Raw genomic sequence first — 21619 nt, 5'->3', positions numbered from 1 at the left:
GGATTAAATAAAGCGGGCAAGATAATTCAATGAGCAGTATAAGTGTACAACTGGGAAATAAATGAATAATTAATAGCAAAATGGGGAATTGATTAGGCTCCAACCATGTTAGGTTGGGTGAATTTTGATCATTCCATTCCACTTAATTATTCATCAATTAGCTTCAATTTTTAACCAACAAGTGGATTTTATCATTCCATCCCACTTTCAATTTTGGGTGGAACGCCACCAGATTTCTGACTAGTCACTTCCTGTTGTTTTGTTGACTTTTTGTTCAAATATATTTATTCGACTTGTTTTATTGTTATAAACATAATTCGTAGAAATACAAATATATGCCGTACAAACATATTAGAATCAAAAATTCATACATTAAACTCGATTTTAAATATTCAAAGATTAAAGACCTCCATCTTAAAAATGTCAAGACATAAAATATATATTGTATTATGACACTCACAATGTAATTGAAAAATAATTTATTTGTTAAAAATAATGTAAAAATTAGGATAATTTAATTGAAATGTTTAAAATTAGCAACTCCTATCATAATTGAGTTTCTATTTATTTCTTATAAAAATCTAAAAAACAAAAATGCTCCCACAAAATATAGCTACCATATATATAGTACATTTCAATAATTTGTCAATTTCAATTACATAATTTAAATATGAGTAGATATTAACATGAATATTAAGGTTTGGAGTAAAGAAGTGGATTAATAATATTTCATGACAATCCTTCAGCAGCTGAAAGCGATTAGTGTTTTAAATAGATAAATAAATTAGTTAATTAGGCCTTGCTGCAGGTATGAATAAATTCATAGCTAAATACATAATTACAATCAAAACTGTCCAAATAAATAAAGTAATGAGATCTGAATACAATTGTAATGGTACATAGGATTTTATATGAACTAATATAAAACCCACCCTGCTCAAGAAAAGGTTATATGTAAAGCTTTCAAAGTACAATCATATCTTGTAAATAGGTGTGATTCCCAGGAGATTGAAGCATTTTCTCATAACCACTGCAGTTGCTTCACATAATAGTAGTCTACTTGTTTCCTTATCTGACCCGATAACCTGCTCATTTCATCAATATATGCCACATGTCATCTTAAAGTTTCATTGCAACATCTTTTACCTAGAATTCACTCCGCCATTAGAACTTTCCTAGTTTCAACACTAGGTGAACGGCCTTGTGAGGGCAGGGTGACGAGCAATAACAAGGTTTATTTTACCAAGAAACCATATAATTAGATCGTTGATCATACCTTGCACTCAGGGTTGCTGTAAAATTTGGAGAAGATTTCGGATAAACTATAGAGGTAGTCACACACAACATTCGGTAACAAATTGGTACAAGCCTCCTCAACAACCTCAAAGCAAGATAAAAATTTGTCAGACCGAGCCTGAGTCAAGAAACAATAAATAGATTGTTCTTTTTTTTTTTCCTTAAGTTCTTACCTCAGCAAACTGCAGCAAATGGAGCCCCAAATCGCGCTCATCCTTATGCTCCAATACTAATGTCCCCTTCTATTAAAAACAAAGAGATAATGGGTAAAAGTTGCAGATTTTGAGTCTGATACAAAAGAGTAGTTCTACTTAGCCTAATAACAGCATACTAACGTCAGTACATAAAAAGGCAACTAAAAGATTTACAACGCTACTGCTTCAGATTGAGGGGGAACTTACATTCTTCAGCTCCTCCACATCTTTACCAGATCTCCTGATGATTGAACATATTCGAGCATGAGCATATAGCAAATAAACAGCAGTGTTGCCCTGCCATTAAAAAAATTTAGAAGGCAAGAATCAGATGCTAATAGTGATTGAAGTAATAGCAACAGTAATGATATTAGTAGGAGCAGAAAACTACAATCAGAAGCAGCAGAAGAAACATGGGAAACTTTCATCATAAAAAGTTCACTAGAGACCAAAATGATGAAACCAGTTCCACAATATTTGCAGTCTAAATAAAAAACTGTTAGGCACCTTATCGTTAAGCATCTGGTCAAAATTAAATGTATAATTGGTCAATCTGTTGTTCTTCAAGTCAGCATACCTGCAATCAGATTTAATGAATATTAAAAAGAAAACAAAATAGTACAAGAACTACTGAGAAGATCATAGCAATACTAATTAGGTTACATAAATAACTTGATATAATAATAAGTAGCTTACTTTACAGCACCATAACCAACTGCATCTGCAGTACTCTCAATCTCCTCCTCGGTCCATTCTTCACCCTTACCTGATTGGCACACAAAGTAACAATTTCAGATACAAGAGGTTGAAAAGTTCAAGGGCTACACAATTTAACAACCGAAAGAACTTGCAGTAACAAATACATCACTAATAGACTGACAAACATAAGGTAGTTAAAAAGAGCTAAAAAACATTTGTAACAACAGAGATAGGGTTTAATATCATACCACGCTCGATAAGTGCTGCTTTACTTCGGTTCTTGGCTTCATCAAGTAGATCAACTAAACGAACTACTTCAGTGTTACGGGTTCGAAAACGCTTGCCATCTTCTCCAAGAACAAGTCCAAAACCAACATGGCTAGCTTTGGGATAATTATCACCTTGAGGAAGCCACCCTGCACGTTTGGCAGCCTGAAAAATAACCAAAATAGTTTCAGAATATACAGAAAAAGACTAGATGTCAAAAGCTGGAATAACTCTTTATGATCATTATAATGGTATTCACAAACATCAATATAGTCCCAGTAAGTTGAATAAGAACTAGGAAGTGAAGTTTCACTTCATTAACAAAGGGTTTTAAAATATTACACAACAGAATTCAAGAAACAACTTCGAGAACATACTTTGAACACCATATCAAAATGCTGTTGTTGGCCTACATCAGTAACATATATAATCCACTCAGCTTTCTCTTCATTGAGGCGATACCTACAAAATTGAAACTAAAAAGATCGATAAGGAAGCTAATTAATTCCTATGCTAGACTAACATGCTCCATGTCAACGCAGTAAGATTGTTCCATAATTAGTAAAAAAGTACAATTATCAAAACAAATTGGCCTAACAGAGTACCCAATGAGATCAACATGAAAAAGGAAACAATAAACAATAAATCATCTAAAGTTTAAACGCTCAAGCAATTTCGAACCAAGAACCACTTTTGTAATTCTAGCCAGGGTAATTTCAGTAATTCTCTTGGCTGGCACATAATTCTGACATTTGGCAAGGAATGCCAAACAAAAACTACAGGCTCATAACATCAAATAACGGAAGAAAACTTACCGAAGAGCAGCCAGGTCAGTTGATGCATAGTTGAAACCACCATCACTCTTCACAACAATAAGAGGTATATTAATGCCTTCAATAAAGATCACACGAGCTCCCTGACTTTCCTCAACTAATCCTTGTTTGGTCAACCCTTCTATAACCCCAGGAATGTATGGATTATAAAAGCTCTCTCCCTGTCAACAAGGAAATAATCATAAATAGGTCAATCAGGAGCACCATTTGCACTAGGGACAAAACATTCTAAAATGAGGTTGTAGAAAACTTGACTAGCTTGGTGGAATATGTCAAAGTAGCATAATCGTGTACAATTGCACATATGCAAGACTCTCTGGCAATTATATAAATGTTAAAATCAATAAACACAATATTTACAGTTTGTACAAGATTGAAGATAATTATATAAATAGGTCCAAGATATAAAGAAAAAATCGAAAGTAAATCATAAAAACAGGAGTTTTGCAATGATCCCTGAATGTCATAGAGAAGTTTTTATGTAGAAGTGCACCTGAAAATTACCTAAGCTGACCAAAATATAACAATACATAGAGATTGACATTTGACATTACTTACTTTTTCCTCTAAATGAACTCCAAGTCGTTGATAGACCTTATGAAATTCAGTCCGGCTGATTTCACATATTTGTGCCCATGCCCTGCGATACTTTTCTTCTCCACCCTTAAATGAGCTCAAAGAGATAAGTGTAAATGAATAAAAGTACATCAAGAGAGAGAGAGAGTCAAATACTGAACAAAGTAAAATTTACCTGAAGCCGCACCACTGCCTGTTGAGCTCTCTCCTTAAATGCAGGATCAGAATCAAATCTCTGCTTTGAAGCTTTATAGAATGCCTAAGAGAGTCACCCAAGTTAGGATTACAACAATCACTCAATTTTGATAATCAATCTGATTTCAATTTGTGTTTGGTGAAGAAATTTATAGATAAACAAAAGAGTCACCAATAATTTCTAAATTGGTTCAACCATCTACAAAGAATCTACTTCATAAAAGTCTAAACAAGTTCATGCATAAAAAGAGGAAGTTTCAATTGTTATTCAAGAGATGTAGCTTAATAAAATAAATGTATTTGATTAAAACATCATTAAAAGCTCAGACATAATGAACTTCGTTAAAACCTGTTTTATAGAGAGGTATAGCCTCTAAAAAAAGTGGATCAGCAATTATTTGATGGATCCAGTGCTTAGTATATTTCTGCTTGAGCTTCAAATTCAAAGGAATTTGACAACATTCATTCACCTGTAGATCTCCAATGGCAGTTTCAGTAGCATCTTCAAAGTTAGGAAACTTTTCAAATAGAAACTCAATCAGCATGCCAAACTGCACAACAAATAGGAAAGTCAAAAAAAGGTACAGCTGGGATCATGCTGAAAAGTTATATGATCTTCTGCTTTAACAGTAGCAGAGTGCAAAAGGAAGTGTAAGACAAATTAAGAGCCAAAGTCCATGACAAGAAACTCCAATAAGATAACAGACTATCATGGATATACAAACTTCACAATAAGAGAGATATAAAAACTTTTATGAACAGCAACCAAGATATATATATAAACTTCACAATAAGATGCATGCTTAAGCCTTTTCTGAGCACAAACAATAATGCATGCCTTTTATGCACAAATCCGAAACAACACCAACCTGTGTCCCCCAGTCACCGACATGGTTTCGCCGAAGAACTTTGACTTTCGAAAATTCAAGCATACGAGCAAGTGTGTCACCAATAATGGTAGATCTCAAGTGACCAACATGCATTTCCTTTGCGATATTAGGGGATGAAAAGTCAACAACTGCTGTTTTAACTGGAGGCTGTGGTGCCCATGTATCGATACCTTCAATTAGCATCATTTGAATGCTCTGTCAAACAACAAAAAAGCCAAGCTCTCTTATTAGATCAATGCAACAGCCACAACAAGCAAAGCCAAATCCAAAAGGAATACTATTCAGGAAAGAAAGTCGATGACATAAAAGCAAAACAGAGGAATGTGTGAACCACCTTGGCCATCCAATTCTTTGACAATACTACATTTACAAACCCAGGACCAGCTACAGAGCATGAATCTATCATTTCAGAGGTCGGAAGATTATTCTTGATTGCCTACCAAAAGAAACAAGGGAATTAAATGAACAAAACAATGATTATCCATTGACTCAAAGTATGATACAGGAAAGATGATACTCCAGAATCAAATCATTCCAACCTCTCCAACAGCTGGAGGGCCACGAAACTGAGTACCCTTCCCTTTGATTTTAGACCAAAGGCCCATGGCATTATTACTGCACCAAAAATTTTCCAAGGAATTAGGGAAGAAAAACTATTCCATATTGAAGGCTCTATGAAACTTCTAATAACAAGTTATTTACCATTTCATAACATCAAAACACCTTCTAAGGTAAATAGTATTTTTTTGCAATAAGGGAACCTACGCCATACCATTGGTAATCACCAAATTTGCCAGTGCAGGCAGCTATCAATGGGTCAACATCTGCCTCATTCGGAACTGTTACTTTAAGTGAAACTTCAAATAGTTTTGCTAACTGTGCCTTCACATTACCCTTACATTCTTCCTCTTGCTAAACCGCATTTTGAAATAAAATAATCAGTACCCTTATTTCCAGATAAGACAATCAATGGATGAATATTCAGTTGAATGAACTTACAGCTGCCATGGTCGTTATTGACTGCGTCTTGGTTGCCAAAACAAGTCTTCTAGATACTACTCTCAATAAATCTGTCTAATTTTCAGGTTTATAGAACAAAATTACTACCAACACTCGATGAATTTTAGAAAAATAACAATAAACCAAAGAAAATAGCCAAACATATAAAATTGTTCACTAAAAAAAAGTGCAAAATGCAGTCAACTGGAGTCCCAATATTACATGGACGATAGCAGTGGTCCAATTTAACACCTTCCTTGATGCATTGTAACAAGACATTCTGAACAAAGTACAAAAAAAGAAAATCTAAAAATCATATTTATGTTTTCTTTATTATACAGAGAAGTGATTTTATTTTCAAATCAATAAAAAATAAAACGTGAAATTGAAGCTTCCATCGAAACACACGGTATATAACAATATCGACCATAAGGAAAAAAAGTATCCAAAGCTAATTACAGAAAACTGTGCATGGAGAGAATAAGCAGACAAAGTGGAACAAAGTTGAAAGAATTAAAAGAACAAGCAGAGTGAAAGAGAAAGATGACTGACCAGAGGCGGAGGTGGTGGTGGCGGAGATGTAGGTAGAAATGGGAAATGAGAGAAGCGATTGAAGGAAAACAGTGAAGGAGGAGATGCCGGCGGTACTAAAAGGGTTAAGGGTGTCAACATATCTTTTTCTCTTTCCTTTATAGTTTCAATATATTTTGATTATGCTAACCCCAAAAAACCCTTCGATTCTTTTCCCTCTTTTCTCCTGCTGCTTCTTTCCATGCTTTTTCTGTTTTTAGGGTTTTTTTTTTTGTTGCCTATTTTTTTAGGATATTTTCTTTATCAGTGAGTTTGCCAATAAGATCGTGCCACGTCAGTTATTAAAGGCTGGACCCACTGATAAATTTTTTTTAAACAAAAAACTAAACATGTATGAGACATTCTTTAATACAACTAAACCTTTATTAGGAAACAAATTATGATATTTTTAGGTTAAGGTTTAAAACTTTTTTATAAAACAAATTACAATTTTTTAGGTTAGGGTTTAATCTGTAATGTTTGCATTTCGCAGGGAATGAAACAAAAGTACTATATTTTACGAAAATCAGAAATTTGGATCTTTTAAACTAATTATGAAGGTATCATGATGTTTAATTTTATTTTTTATTATATTGTTGGTAATCCATTAAGATATATATCGATCTTATCCAACAACATTTCACAATTTTCTCTTAAAAGGAGCCCGTCCCCTTGATAAATCTTAATGCATTCCATACTTATGCCATTGAGCATTTGTGATTGATAAACAAAAAAAAAAACATATTAGCTATGCTCTCCTTGATATTTTAAGTGCTTGTCTCGGTTATAATGTATTCCGAACACGAAGGATGATTAAATTAAAATGTTAAAAAGTTTTGTCCTCTCTCAAAAAACCTAGCCCTTATTTTTTCATATTGAAACCACCTTTTGTTTTTTTGTCGGATCAGTCGCTTATTTCCTCTATTTTCTCATTTCCACCTACTTTTCCCCTTTTCTCTTCTTATTCACTTGTTCTTAGCAGTGAAGTCAATGGGGCTGGTAGGGATTTCCCCCCTCTAAAATAGAAAATTTTGTATTTAAATCCATTTATAATTTTCAAAGGTTTAAATTAGAAATAGTAGAATTGTATTTTACACTCAAAAAATGATAAATTTTTAATTTAATCCTTTAAAATTATAAACGTATAAACTATTAAGATGATAAATTTATATTTTTACTATTATAAAAATATGCAATTTAATTTTGGCCCCAAAATAATTTTTAACTTCGCCCCAGTTTGTTTTTCTCCTCCTCCTAGTAGCTAAAGCCAAGTTAGATGACTTGGCTCCAAATATTGTCTTTCTTTCAATTAGTCCATGGCGGTTTCAATGCTTCATTTGCCATGATATGATTTCCTAAGTTGGAGGCGTGCATTTTGGTGATTCCAACAATGGTGATGGCAACTCTTAACTCTTGTTGGTTTGTTTCTATGATTTAGGATTCCTTATGTACATTGAGTTTTGTTGAGTAATATTTTGCTCATATTTTTATTGATAGGAAGGTCGGGGTATTTATATATGTTGTCACTGGTACTATTATAGCTCATAACAGTGGTCACCTACTTTGTCTTAGCTCAATTGTCTCCTGCGCTGACATTCCCTGCTCCTAGTTTTGACATTCTATGAGCTCCAAGCCTGTTGGACACGTGTCTACGGAGCACGCAGTCTTTTATGCTCATGGGGCTAATACCTTGGGTGGGCTCTGTACTTGCTGGACATGCGTCATGGTGGGCTGTAGGGCGAGTGGTCCTGTCTACAAGTCCCTTGGACATACGCGAACTGAAACCATGGTATTATCTGGATTCTTGCGAGCTAGATCAATGACCCTGTCTTCTAAGCTGTTTTCGTAAACCCCTCAGCGATTTGTATCTGTGAGCTCTCATTGTGAACTGCACTTGCGAACTTGCCTTGCTGCGGGACTCGTTCGGGTTGTAGGTCAAAGGCCTAAATCCTTTCTAGGATTCGGGTCAGCGATTACTAATGTATAACAATCTAGTCCCCCTCTCAGTGGGCCTATTGAGTATTACCACACCAATTGTTGAGTAATATTTTGCTCGTATTTTTATTGATAGGAATGTCGGGGTATTTATGCATGTTGTCGCTAGTACTATTACAGCTCATAACAAGGACCACCTACTTTGTCTTGGCTTTATGGCCTCCAGCGCTGACATTCCCTGCTCCTGGTATTGACATTTTGCGAGCTCCAGGCCTGTTGGACACATGTTTACGAAGCACACAATCTTTTTTACTCATGGGGCTAATACCCTGGGTAGGCTCCATACTTACTGGACACATGTCATGGTGGCCTGTAGGGCAAGTGGCATTGTTTGCGAGTCCCTTGGATGTATGGAACTGAAACCATGGCCTTTTCTGGATTCTTGCAAGCTTGATTTGCGACCCTATATTCCAAGCTGTTCCTGCGGACCCTCTAGAGAACTGTATCTGCGAGCTCTACTAGCGAACTGTACCTATGAACTCACTTTGTTGCGAGACTCGTTCAAGTTGTGGGTCGGAGGCCTAAATTCTTTCTAGGATTCAAGTCGGCAATTACCAATATTTAACAAGTTCTCATTGGGTTAAGTTAAAAATTGTGACTCTTTATATATAAGCTTTTGAGTTTAATATTTTTTGGACCTCCAACCTACCATGTACCATTTCCTTTAATGAAAGCTAAATATTTTAAAAAATACTACTAATGATTTGCCATGCTTATTATCCCTTCCACATTTATGTTAAAATTATCTGTTATAATTTGCATAAAGAATAAAATTTGTCTTCCAATTAGTATTTTTGTTATAAAAACTTCAACTATATGCTGAAGCTTTGCTAAAACAATATGGGGCCACCGAATCGGGGTGTAATGGATTAGCCATTACACCCAACCAAACATGGTGTAAATAACCGCAATAAATTAACCCCCAAATTATATTGTTATTATCTACAATCTATATTTATAATATATAATATATAAGCATGAGCTTCAAAAAATATTTAAATGGACAAGAATATATTTTATTTTATAACATATTATTAAATTAACAATTATAATAATATTAAATTTATAATTATTAATAATTAAAAAATTGACATAAAATAGAATTTGTGATAATTATAAATTTAAAATAATTTAAAATTAATAAAAATTGTGATAATTACACATTTAAAAAATATATAATTTAATTTACAAACTTAAAGTTTTAGTTAAAATAAGTATAGTCGAAATAAAAATTGCACAAATTTTTTTTACAATTACAATTATTTAAAAAAGTTTTTTACTTTGATATTTTTTTCTATATATTAAATATATATTATTTTAAAAATGATTACAGTCAATTTATTTACTATTAAGAAAATAAAAATAAAAATTGAAAGTGAATCAAATTTTATTGATTGTACAAATACTTTAATGATATGAATTTTTTATTAGTACTATATTTGAATTATCAAAAAAAATTAATATATTTTAATTATATTTATCAGTTATTATTTTAAACAATGATTACATGAAATAAAATTATACTGTATACCGGAAATAGTACAAATGTTTTAATTATGATTTAATTTTTTAATATTTTTTAATATTATTAAAATTTTATTGATCTACAAGATATTTGAAAATTTTGTTTTTATTATATTTGAATTGTTAAATAAGGGTTTGTTGGATAGATCATTGAAAAAATTAAATCAATTGAAAATTAATATTTTTAATAATTTAATTTTTTTACACATGTTTGATAATCTAAAATAAAACAATCTTATTAGAATTTTTTAGTGTGAAAACAATAAATATATAAAGAGTTATTTATCACTTAATTAAGAATAAATTTAATTAAATAAAATTTGTTTTATTTATTTTAATATTATATTATCTTATAAAAAATTTATGTTTAAAGTTTAATTTTTGTTTACAACAAGTTAAAATGTTTAAAATTTAAGGATAAGTTGTAGAATATGTATTTTTTATAATTTAAAATCTACATTTATCAAACAATTTAAGTATATCCGATAATTAATTTTAAGTAATATATCAAACAATATTATAACTTAAATCTAATATTTAAATTTTTAATATTTATTTTTTAGTTTATTAAACAACACCTAAATTAATATATTTTAATTATATTTAACAATTAAAATAATTAATTAAATAATTAAAAATATATTATTTAAAATTTAATTAAAAAATCAAGCCCATAAAATCACATATAGCGCATGTGACATTATAAATTAGTATATAAAAGAATATGAATGCAAATGATTTGTTATGTTAACGGTGTTGATGTTTTTCGATGTTGATTTGTTATTAGAGACAATTCTCGGAGAAAGATGGATCAGATTTAAAATTTATACGTTTTTATAAGACGAGTATATTATTTAAATGCATCAAAACTTATATTCCAAGATGTATTTTGATATTTAAACCTATAGAAAATAAAATTGAGATGGAAAAGGATGACTTAATAACGGTAAAAAATCGTAAAGCGGGATAAATAGAATAAAAATCATAATTTGATATTTATACCTAATGCTCAAGGGTTATTATGCATGATATGTCTGACCATGCGGTTTATTTGAAACTTTGAATGCTAAAATTATTTTAGAGCAAATTATGAGGTTTTAATAATTAGTTTTGTGCTAATTTCTATAAAGAAAGAAGTTTTCTGCTACCTTCAAAAAGAACTAGTTTTGTGCTAGGTGACTTTATTTTCTTAGTTAACAATTGGACCATGTTCAAGACATTACACTATGATTTAATTTATAAAATAAGAAATAAAATAAATATAAAATATTTTAAAAAATAATTTGAATGGATTTTCAATTTACACAATTTTCATCTTTTTCAAGTTAATTTTTCCTAGCCGTGTCATGTGTAAACATCTGAAATCTAAAAAATTGATAAAAGTTGGATCCCAACCAAGCATACAATGGAGCCGTTTTTACGTAGATCTCATATCAAAGATCATCGCATCCGTTAAAGTCTGAATGGGCCCCAGATGGATTACCTATCTTCTCACGCCACGTTGTTTAGTACTCATCTCAGCTCCAAACTCCTAACCTACTCTATCTCAAAATCACGAAACCCGAACCCAAAAAAACTTTCAACCCCATACCAAAAAAGAAGCCAAACTCCAGCAGGAGAAAACTATTTTTTGCCCTTTTAAATTATTTATCTATTAAACAAAGAAAAAGAAAGAAAGAGAGAAGAAAATCCTGCCATCCGAAGCGCCCATACTCCATATTTGCTTTGAGACGATGCTCCGATAGAAGAAAAAAAAAAGAAAAAAAGAAATTTGCAAAGTCGCGGCGAAAACTCAAATGCTAAATGGGGAACAAGATCGCGCGAACGACGCAGGTCTCGGCGACGGAGTATTACCTGCATGACCTGCCGTCTTCGTACAATCTGGTGTTGAAGGAGGTGCTTGGTCGAGGCCGATTCTTCAAGTCGATCCTATGTAAGCACGACGAAGGTCTCGTCCTCGTTAAGGTCTACTTCAAGCGTGGCGATTCCATCGATCTCCGTGAGTACGAGCGTCGACTCGTTCACATCAAAGAAATCTTTCGCTCACTTGAACACCCCCACGTTTGGCCCTTCCAGGTCACCGGTTGTCTCTTGATTTTTTTACTGTTTGATTTGTATTTCACTTAGACCTAAGTTTAATTATATAAAACTGTTATGGTCCGAACTATCTGCATGACACTAATTCTTGAGATTGAGATTTAGATTAACCAGATAAAAATTTGGAAATTTAATTTCTGAATGTTTGATTTTCGAACAGTTTTGGCAAGAAACGGACAAAGCGGCCTATTTGTTAAGGCAATACTTTTTCAATAATTTACATGATCGATTAAGTACTCGGCCCTTTCTGAGTCTCGTTGAAAAGAAGTGGTTGGCGTTTCAGGTCTGTTTCCATTACTTTCTCCTTGCATCTTACTCTCTTAGGCTTTGAAGAGTAAAATTCGTCTCAGTTTTTTTTTTTTGTGTGTGTGGTGCTGTAGTTGCTTCTTGCAGCGAAGCAGTGCCACGAGAAGGGGATATGCCATGGTCAGTTCAGTTAGTTACAGAGGAATTTATTTGTTATATCTTCTGATTTCATTTGTTCTATGCTGTTTTTAATTGCTGTACTTTCAAAATTGTTTTAGGTGATATTAAATGTGAGAATGTGTTGGTTACCTCGTGGAACTGGGTTTATCTTGCTGATTTTGCCTCATTCAAGCCCACATATATTCCTTATGACGACCCTTCAGATTTCTCCTTCTTCTTTGACACCGGAGGAAGAAGGCTGTGTTATCTTGCACCAGAGGTTGGTTCTAGTTTCACTTATTTTATTGCTGTGGTTTGAACCGATCATTGTTTTGTTTGTTTCTCATGATAGATTTTTGGATGAACAGTCTCATGTTATCAATGCATCATACAAGGATGATTTGCAATCTAAATTGATGACATACATGTTCTTGTATTTGCACCTTTCGTTTTTGGCTAGCAAATTTGCCCTGTTCTTTTGACTAGCAAATTGATGACATATACGTTCTCTACGCGGTGGTCAATAAATTCCTTAAAATATAGCTATTATGCATTCTTTGTTTTGATACTGTTTTTTCCTCTTTGTTATATAGAGATTTTATGAGCATGGAGGTGAAATGCAAGTTGCTCAAGATGCACCTTTGAAACCATCTATGGACATCTTTGCTATTGGGTGAGCTTTCTTAATCTAGTAGCTTCATTTTTTTTTTGAAACTACACTACCTTCTGAAATTATTTTTCCTTTTCAAAGACATTCTGGTCTCTTATCTGAAATCATATGTCACTAGATAAATGGTTTCAAAAATTGAGTTTCATTTTAAAAGTGTAATTTTTTGAGGCACCGATTGGTGAGATAGTGCTACATTGTGAATTACCATACATAGTATCTTGATATGCCAATCTGTACTATGCCTTTTAAAGATTTTAGCTTAAACATACTGATAGGATTGAATCTTCAAAACATTTAGTGGTATTGCCTGATGTTCAGTCTTCTAGTGAAGTAATGATAATCTGCCAGATGTGATTGCTGTGAAATTTTGTTACTTTTTGGTTTGCGAGTGTTTTTGATATAGTTTGATCTTTCATGTGAAATAGTGGTTTCGATATAGTTTTTAACAAAATGTAAATACCATATCATTTTTGTCCAACAATATAATAATATACACTTGCTATGCCACTGTTTAGATGTGTAATTGCTGAGCTTTTCCTTGAGGGCCAGCCGCTGTTTGAACTCTCTCAGCTTCTTGCATATCGCAGAGGGCAATATGATCCTAGTCAACATCTTGAAAAGGTGCTAATTTCCTTCCCTGCCTTTCTGCTTGATGCACTTGCTATCCCTTTCCACTGATTTTCCTTCTTCATATTGAGTTTTATTTGATCTTATTGCTGCTATTCATTTTCCTGCACAAGACTACTAGCAGTGCTATTCTTGTTAGTCGTAAGAATTATTCTTACTTTCTTCTTGTTAAATTCAATTCATCCTTAACTTTCTTTTCTAATAATATGCACTGCATGTGCAGATCCCAGATATTGGAGTGCGCAAGATGATACTTCATATGATCCAACTTGAACCAGAGTCTCGCCTATCTGCTGAAAGTTATCTACAGAATTATGTAGCTGCTGTATTTCCTAGCTACTTCTCCCCATTTCTGCACGGATTTTATCGTTGCTGGAATCCTCTTCATTCTGATATGAGGGTAAACATATTTTTAATTTGGAACTTGGAAAATCTATCCTTCTTGCATCTAATATATGCATTCCTGCTCTGTAATTCTACTGTAGATTGCAATGTGCCAGAGAGTGTTCCCTGAGATGCTGAAGCAAATGATGAGCAAGAGGTCAAGTGATGAGATGGGAAAAGGACTTGGCAAGTCACATACCTTAAGTGGTCATTTGTCGCAAGAAATTGTTGCAAAACAACAGTCAGAAGAGATTGCTCCAAAACAAAAGTTAAGCTCAGCAAATCACTTGTTGACAAAAAGAGAAAAGATAGATAATGCTTCTATTAGGGATCAGTTCAAGCTTCCTGGAAACATTAATACCCTACTTGGGGATGTTGAACAGAGCAATCATTACCTTGGGGAGAAGTCAACAAGAGGGGATACACCTAAATATGAACTTTCCCAAGATTTTAAACAACATGGCATGCAATCTCCTGTCCTTCATCAAAATATTTCTGATTTGTTTAGGAAAAATGATCACCCTTTTTTAAAAAAGATTACCATGGATGATTTAAACTCATTGATGTCTGACTATGACAGTCAATCAGACACGTTCGGAATGCCTTTTCTGCCATTACCTCAAGACAGTATGAAATGTGAAGGGATGGTGCTAGTCGCCTCTCTGCTTTGTTCTTGCATACGTAACGTTAAGTTGCCTCACTTAAGGAGAGGGGCTATACTTTTGCTGAAGACTTCTTCACTATACATCGATGATGAAGATCGCTTGCAGCGAGTGCTTCCGTATGTAATTGCAATGCTTTCAGACCCAGCGGCAATTGTGCGGTGTGCTGCCCTTGAGACTTTGTGTGACATTCTGCCCTTAGTTCGAGAATTTCCTCCAAGCGATGCCAAAATTTTTCCGGAGTATATTCTTCCAATGCTTTCCATGCTTCCTGATGATCCAGAGGAAAGTGTGAGAATTTGTTATGCAAGCAATATAGCTAAGCTGGCTCTAACAGCTTATGGATTCTTGATTCATTCAATAAGGCTTAGTGAGGCTGGGGTTCTTAATGAAACGAATTTGCCACAGAAGTCATTAGCGTCATCTGGTGAGTCATCTGGGCGTATTCAGAGGTCAAACAGTGATGCACAGTTAGGCCAATTGAGGAAGTTGATTGCTGAGGTAGTACAGGAACTTGTAATGGGTCAAAAGCAAACTCCAAACATTAGAAGAGCACTCCTTCAGGACGTTGGCAACTTATGCTGCTTTTTTGGCCAGCGACAGAGCAATGACTTTTTGTTGCCCATACTTCCAGCTTTTTTGAATGATAGAGATGAGCAGCTAAGGGCAGTGTTCTATGGGCAAATTGTGTTTGTCTGCTTCTTTGTGGGCCAACGAAGTGTAGAGGAATATCTTTTACCTTATATTGAGCAGGCTTTAGGTGATGCAAGAGAGGCTGTTATTGTCAATGCGCTGGATTGTTTGGCCGTTCTGTGCAACAGTGGTTTTTTGCGGAAAAGAATATTGATTGAAATGATAGAGCGTTCTTTTCCATTGCTATGTTATCCTAGTCAATGGGTAAGGAGGTCAGTTGTCACTTTCCTTGCATCTAGCAGTGAGTGCTTGGGAGCTGTAGATTCTTACGTTTTTCTTGCTCCAGTTATACAGCCTTTCCTACGTCGACAACCTGCATCTCTGGACTCTGAAAAGGCTCTTCTTTCTTGTCTGAAGCCACCAGTCTCAAGGGAAGTATTTTATGAAGTCTTACAAAATGCTAGAAGTTCTGATATGTTGGAGAGACAGAGAAAGATATGGTACAATTCATCAGCACAATCTAAACAATGGGAAATTGCTGATTTACTCGAGAGAGGGACTGGGGAATTAGACTCAATGAAGTATTGGTCTGAGAAACAACAGTCTAATGGAAGTCATAGACCTATTGATAGTGTCTTGCAGCAATCAGGGCTAACAGAAGCTGCTGATGACGATGCCAAGCTGAGAGCACTGGGGTGTAATACACGTAATGCTTCTAGTGCAATCGACATGCATGATCCATTATGCTTAGAGAAGTTACAGTTTTCAGGCTTAACATCTCCGCAGCTCAATGGTTTAAATAGTTTCATGTGTGATAAATCGTCAGAAGGTATACCTTTGTACTCTTTTAGCATGGACAAGCGAGCTACGGTAGCTCCTTCAGCAGCTTCTGATACTCCTTTGCCTTGGATGGATCCAATTAGTAAATCATTCAGCCTGGCTAGTTCAGTTCCAACACCTAAGCTTGTTTCAGGCTCCTTTGGTATAACTGCCGGTTCTAAACAGTTCTACAGAGTTGTGCATGAACCAGAAAGTCGGGAAAATGATCAAATAGCCAATGCTAATAGTAAATTTCAAGACATGGGATTATCCGGTACAGTGAAAGGAAGTTCGGTTAGAATGGAAGATGCTTCTACTTCGACTGATTTTACCGGACTACCCTCTTTTTCTCGGTCTTCATCAATTCCAGATTCGGGTTGGAGGCCTCGTGGGGTGTTGGTTGCACACCTGCAGGAGCACCGATCTGCTGTCAATGATATTGCAGTTTCAAATGATCACAGTTTCTTTGTGAGTGCATCTGATGATTCCACTGTCAAAGTGTGGGATTCAAGAAAGTTGGAGAAGGATATATCATTTAGGTCGAGGCTGACTTATCACTTGGAAGGAAGCCGAGCACTATGCACTGCAATGCTCCGAAACTCTGCCCAAGTTGTTGTTGGAGCTTGCGATGGGACAATACATATGTTTTCTGTTGATCATATTTCTAAAGGTCTAGGAAATGTTGTTGAAAAGTATTCAGGTATCGCTGATATAAAAAAGAAGGATGTGAAGGAAGGTGCAATACTTACCCTTTTGAACTACCCCATAGATAACTGTGGCATTCAAACGTTTATGTACAGCACCCAAAATTGTGGTATTCATCTTTGGGATACAAGATCAAGTTCAAATGCATGGACGCTGAAAGCAATTCCAGAGGAAGGCTATATATCGTGTCTGGTAGCTGGCCCTTGCGGCAACTGGTTTGTTTCAGGGTCTTCTAGGGGTGTGCTTACCCTTTGGGATTTGAGGTTCCGTATTCCGGTGAACTCATGGCAGTATTCTCTTGTATGCCCGGTAGAAAAGATGTGTCTCTTTGTCCCTCCTTCAAGTGTCTCAGTTTCTACAACTGCTAGGCCTCTTATTTATGTTGCTGCTGGCTGCAATGAAGTCTCACTTTGGAATGCAGAGAATGGGACCTGCCACCAGGTAAACAGGCTATTGTTCTATGAATTACTATTTTTAAATGCATGTATAATTGAAATAAATGATTGTGGTATTTGGAACAATAATTAGAAAATTTTCCAGTAGCTTTATATTAAAACTGTGTTTGATAGGAGAAAACATTCTGAGGATGAAAATGGGCAGGTGGAAAAAGGGTTTTTATCATGGTTGGTAGGATAGAAAAGTGAGGTTCCTTCCAAATTGCATTAGGAGAAAATGGAAGAGATGTTATTATTGTTCTAGTTATATCTTTTTAAAATCTTCTTTAGAGGTTATGCACAATGGAAACTGATTTGAAGGGATATTAAAAAGCCTGTATTTGGCTCTCTATAGTGAGAATTGAAAACTGGTTTTGTTCTTATCATTCACCATGATTGAATTTTTTCCTTCCAACTTCTATCTCCAGGTATTTAGGGCTGCAAATTATGATAGTGATGCAGAAATGTCTGATTTACCATGGGCATTGGCTAGGCCATCTGCTAAAACAAGCTCTAAATCTGATCCGAGGAGGAATGCAAATCCAAGGTATCGAGTGGATGAACTAAATGAACCACCTCCTCGTGTTCCGGGTATCCGTTCATTACTTCCTTTACCTGGTGGTGATCTGTTGACTGGGGGCACTGACTTAAGAATTCGCCGCTGGGACCATTTCAGGTTTTTGTCGAATTCCTTTTTTCTTCTAACCTTGTTCAGTGATCTTATGGAATTTTATTCATCATTTACATTGTTTTAATTGCAGCCCTGATAGAAGTTACTGTATGTGTGGCCCAAATTTTAAGGGAGTTGGAAATGATGATTTCTATGAAGCAAGATCAAGTTTTGGTGCACAAGTTGTACAGGTATCTTTTAGTGATAGCTTTACGTTAAACTTCATTCATGTGTTTTCCTTTCAGACTTTTGTTGGGTTACTGTGGATAACGGTTTTCTATTTATCTATCTCGATCAAATGTAGTAAGTAGTATGGAAATGTATCTTACTGATAGACAAGCATCCTTTTTTATTTTAGTCAGAGCTTCAACTATTTTAGTGACACGGGATATACTTGTTACTTATCCTGGGAAACTTTAATTTCTTGCTTTACAACTTATTCTTTGCAGGGGCTTATGTTTTTTAGTTACCTTTCCTTCTCTTAAATATTCATTTACGGATTTTGCTTTTATTACTTGTCACTTAGGGTGTGTTTGGTTGGGTGGATAGTAGAGGGACGGAAGGAAGGAAGGAATGGAAAAGTGGAAAGAAAATAAAATTTGACTGTGCTTGGTAGGGAAGGAAAGTGAGAGGAAAGGAAATAGGAGAGATGATTATTTTCCATCTTAATGCATAAAAACCAATCTTTTTAAATTGGAATGACGAGAGGAGAGGAAATGAGGGAGAGGTGTATGTTAGTTCAAAATTATGCAATTTTCAAATGTTTTATTTTCTTTCCTTTCACTTGCCAACTCTACCAAGTAATGGATGGAAAGATAACTTTTTCTTTCAAATTTTCCATCCTTCCTACCAAGTTCTGTTTTTCTACCCTTTGAATTTTCCATCTTTCCAATTTTTCTTTCCTCTCTACCTAGCAAAGCCTTAGGGAGTAAATCTGTTAATTTTTAATGAAAACTAGGCAAATTACTAAGCTAAAGTTGTCAGCCATGTCATTTTTGAATCGCTGTTCTCGTCTTCTATCATGTTTTTTGTGCAAATTCTCTCAACTATCTTTTCATATTATAAAGCAAGCATGCCTTGTGGAACTTTTATTGCTGTTTTTGTTTGTCTTTTAAAGTTGTTGATTTAGGGTTCCCTTTTAATATTTATTTATTATCTTTTCATAAACAGGAGACAAAGAGACGACCTCTAACAACAAAGCTGACAGCAAAAGCAGTTCTTGCTGCTGCTGCCACTGATTCTGCTGGATGCCACCATGATTCTGTCCTCTCTTTGGCTTCAGTGAAATTAAACCAGAGACTCTTAATCTCAAGCGGTAGAGATGGCGCTATTAAGGTTTGGAAGTGAATAACCCAAAAGCTTTAGTGCTTTAATATACATATTCAGTTACAGAAGTAGTAAAATTGTACATGATATACATTCAAATTCAGATCCTAAATTCTGCAGCCCAACCACTTACTTCCGTTGGTTTGTAGTTTTGTACAGTTTGTAAGCGTGTAGGTTTATATGGGATTATTATTATTATTATTATCAATACCATGCCCTATTTATCAGTGAAAAGGGAAAATACCATAGGTCTTATTCATGTTTAACAGGCAAGAACGTGTATCTCCAGACATTTTCATTTATGTGCAAAGTTCATTGATATTAAATCTGAACCCCTTTGATGTCCAATCCCAATCTTCTTTTGCAGTACTTCAGTTTGTTTGTAGTTAATAAATTAATGTACTCTTGATATGCTGAACCAGAAAGTGTTATCCTGGCAAGCAATTAGATTTCTTCCGTAATCATGCATCATGTTCTTTTGTCATTGTTCCTTTCTATTTTGTTCACTTACAAGCTGATATCTACAAAGGAGCTTAGACTGAAATGAGGATATTGAGAAGGCCAGAAGAATGAAATCAGAAAAGAAAGTATGAATGAGAATGGAGGTAGAACTAATAAAAGAAAATACAGCGTTATTTTAGATTGTTTAGTCATGTTCATGGTCTAGTAATTGTGTTAGATTTGCGAACTTCATGTTGCATCAAAAGCTTTGACTCAGCAGTTTTCAGATCTTTGCATTTTCAATTGCATCACCTAGACTTGGGAAATTTAGCGGGATGTAAATCCACGATCATTCTTCCTTGAGATTGCAAGATATCTGCAAGTTATATTAGTGGAAAATTTAGTCCATTCAGCATTGATACTTGTGAGATTAGATGATATATATTTTCGAGGTTTTCATCTTGGAGCTTTGAGATTTAACTTGTTTGTATATTGAATTAAGCGAAAACAAAGCCTTAGTACAATGAAATTAACTTGTTTAGGTGATGCAGATAAGCAAAGCTAGAAGTGCTTGTTCGTAATTGAAAATAAAACCTTCTTTCACAATTCATGTTAGTTCTCCATTGAGGACTTTGGAGGCATGCCTGACAGCTCTAGAAATTCTCCAGAATTATCATGTTGGACGTAGGGTTACAAATACAGCTTTAATCCGAGACCTAGATTTGAACTTTAATGATATCTTATGATCTTAGCCATCGATCTATATGTCTAATAATTAATAAATGAGATTGAAATAATAAAATAACATAATAGTAGTAGCACCTGCACCAATTATACTTCCATTACATGTTCTACTGTCAATTATTACTTTTTTCATCTGCAAACTTGATTTATGGAAACTATAGTGTTACCATTTTTCTAGCCATTTATCTTGGTGAATGGTGACTGCTTCTGATGGCTCATCGATGGACTTGAACAAGGGAGAAAAGGTTTTGCCCTCATCTAAAATCTCATTTTCCAGAAAAATAAAACTTCGTTTTGTCATTTAATTGTGTGAGGTTCATTTTATTATTAAAGTTCTAGGATAACGAAATCTTTGACACTCAAATCCAATTTATCAAAGCTTTTATTGTAGTGTGAATATTAATCAATGATGAGGAAAAAAGTTTTGATGCTACCGTGTATATAAGGAGAAGTGGATAAAGTTACGTTTAATTTATGTTCTGAGGCAGATAAAAAATCTAGTACTATGTGCATATATGAATGCCTTGGTCTCTAGGTTGGATTAATGTCTAATGAGCTGCATGCATGGAGTATGAGTCACTCTTGATGATAAATTTGAATTTATTGGCAATCGTTTCAGGTTCTACCGTCTTTATCAGAATACCGGTTGTTCTATTTTCTTTTGTCATTAACCTTGTGGCATTGTCTTTTATCAACCTGATGCGAATAGAATGAATTGTTTCTTTCAGTACAGTGAATGGAGACGCTACTTGGTTTGCAAGGTTTGATATTTATTGTTCGTGTAGTTGCGAGATCTTCATATCTGCCTACATTAGTCTTAATTACTGATTTTTATGTATGCCTTGTTGAACATATTGGAAACTTTGTGCTGTTTATTTTAAATCTTCACTTGTTCTGTGCAGGATAATGGATATATTACTTTGATGTAGACATGTAAAGTATAGGTTATCTAGTTTTGTTATGT

At 34.5% G+C, this 21619-nt stretch overlaps 2 protein-coding genes across 9 annotated transcripts; one reads left to right on the top strand and one right to left on the bottom strand.

The window, feature by feature from the left end:
• Positions 1-811: 811 nt before the first annotated feature.
• Positions 812-6751, bottom strand: LOC107907181 (arginine--tRNA ligase, chloroplastic/mitochondrial). Of its 7 annotated transcripts, none has more exons than XM_041093105.1 (19): positions 6502-6748; positions 6172-6229; positions 5950-6020; positions 5723-5862; positions 5490-5565; positions 5285-5386; positions 4930-5145; positions 4531-4611; positions 4041-4124; positions 3848-3952; positions 3272-3450; positions 2834-2918; positions 2438-2621; positions 2187-2256; positions 1998-2067; positions 1698-1787; positions 1470-1535; positions 1277-1381; positions 812-1085 (listed from the first exon to the last, which is right to left on the bottom strand). In XM_041093105.1, exons 1-19 carry the CDS (start codon positions 6619-6621, stop codon positions 975-977), a joined length of 2013 nt encoding a protein of 670 aa, XP_040949039.1. In that variant the 5' UTR covers positions 6622-6748; the 3' UTR covers positions 812-974. The 7 variants fall into 7 exon arrangements, with proteins under 7 accessions (XP_040949039.1, XP_016689923.2, XP_016689926.2 ...); XM_016834434.2 differs by having other exon boundaries at positions 1470-1538; positions 6502-6747; XM_016834437.2 differs by having other exon boundaries at positions 1470-1538; positions 5950-6024; positions 6502-6638.
• A 4828-nt stretch (positions 6752-11579) lies between these two features.
• Positions 11580-19818, top strand: LOC107907182 (serine/threonine-protein kinase VPS15). 2 transcript variants are annotated; one of them, XM_016834439.2, is made up of 11 exons: positions 11580-12114; positions 12296-12418; positions 12516-12561; positions 12660-12820; positions 13134-13213; positions 13726-13831; positions 14061-14237; positions 14323-17481; positions 17903-18150; positions 18236-18335; positions 19315-19818. In XM_016834439.2, exons 1-11 carry the CDS (start codon positions 11842-11844, stop codon positions 19489-19491), a joined length of 4650 nt encoding a protein of 1549 aa, XP_016689928.2. In that variant the 5' UTR covers positions 11580-11841; the 3' UTR covers positions 19492-19818. The 2 variants fall into 2 exon arrangements, with proteins under 2 accessions (XP_016689928.2, XP_040949038.1); XM_041093104.1 differs by lacking the exons at positions 11580-12114; positions 12516-12561 and having other exon boundaries at positions 12290-12418.
• Positions 19819-21619: the final 1801 nt, after the last annotated feature.

The sequence above is a fragment of the Gossypium hirsutum genome, chromosome D05 (genome assembly GCF_007990345.1).
Source record: "Gossypium hirsutum isolate 1008001.06 chromosome D05, Gossypium_hirsutum_v2.1, whole genome shotgun sequence".
NCBI lineage: Eukaryota > Viridiplantae > Streptophyta > Magnoliopsida > Malvales > Malvaceae > Gossypium > Gossypium hirsutum.
Note: the sequence above shows the minus strand (reverse complement) of the source record. Positions and strands in the feature narration are given on the sequence as shown.

Coding starts and splice junctions, on each gene's coding strand:
- LOC107907182 (XM_016834439.2), top strand. CDS start 11,842: ATGGGGAACAAGATCGCGCGAACGACGCAGGTCTCGGCGACGGAGTAT. Junction 12,821..13,133: donor TGTGTTATCTTGCACCAGAG/GTTGGTTCTAGT, acceptor TTTGTTATATAG/AGATTTTATGAGCATGGAGG. Junction 13,214..13,725: donor ATGGACATCTTTGCTATTGG/GTGAGCTTTCTT, acceptor GCCACTGTTTAG/ATGTGTAATTGCTGAGCTTT.
- LOC107907181 (XM_016834434.2), bottom strand. CDS start 6,621: ATGTTGACACCCTTAACCCTTTTAGTACCGCCGGCATCTCCTCCTTCA. Junction 2,919..3,271: donor ACTGACCTGGCTGCTCTTCG/GTAAGTTTTCTT, acceptor TCAATTTTGTAG/GTATCGCCTCAATGAAGAGA. Junction 1,539..1,697: donor ATGTGGAGGAGCTGAAGAAT/GTAAGTTCCCCC, acceptor TGTTTTTAATAG/AAGGGGACATTAGTATTGGA.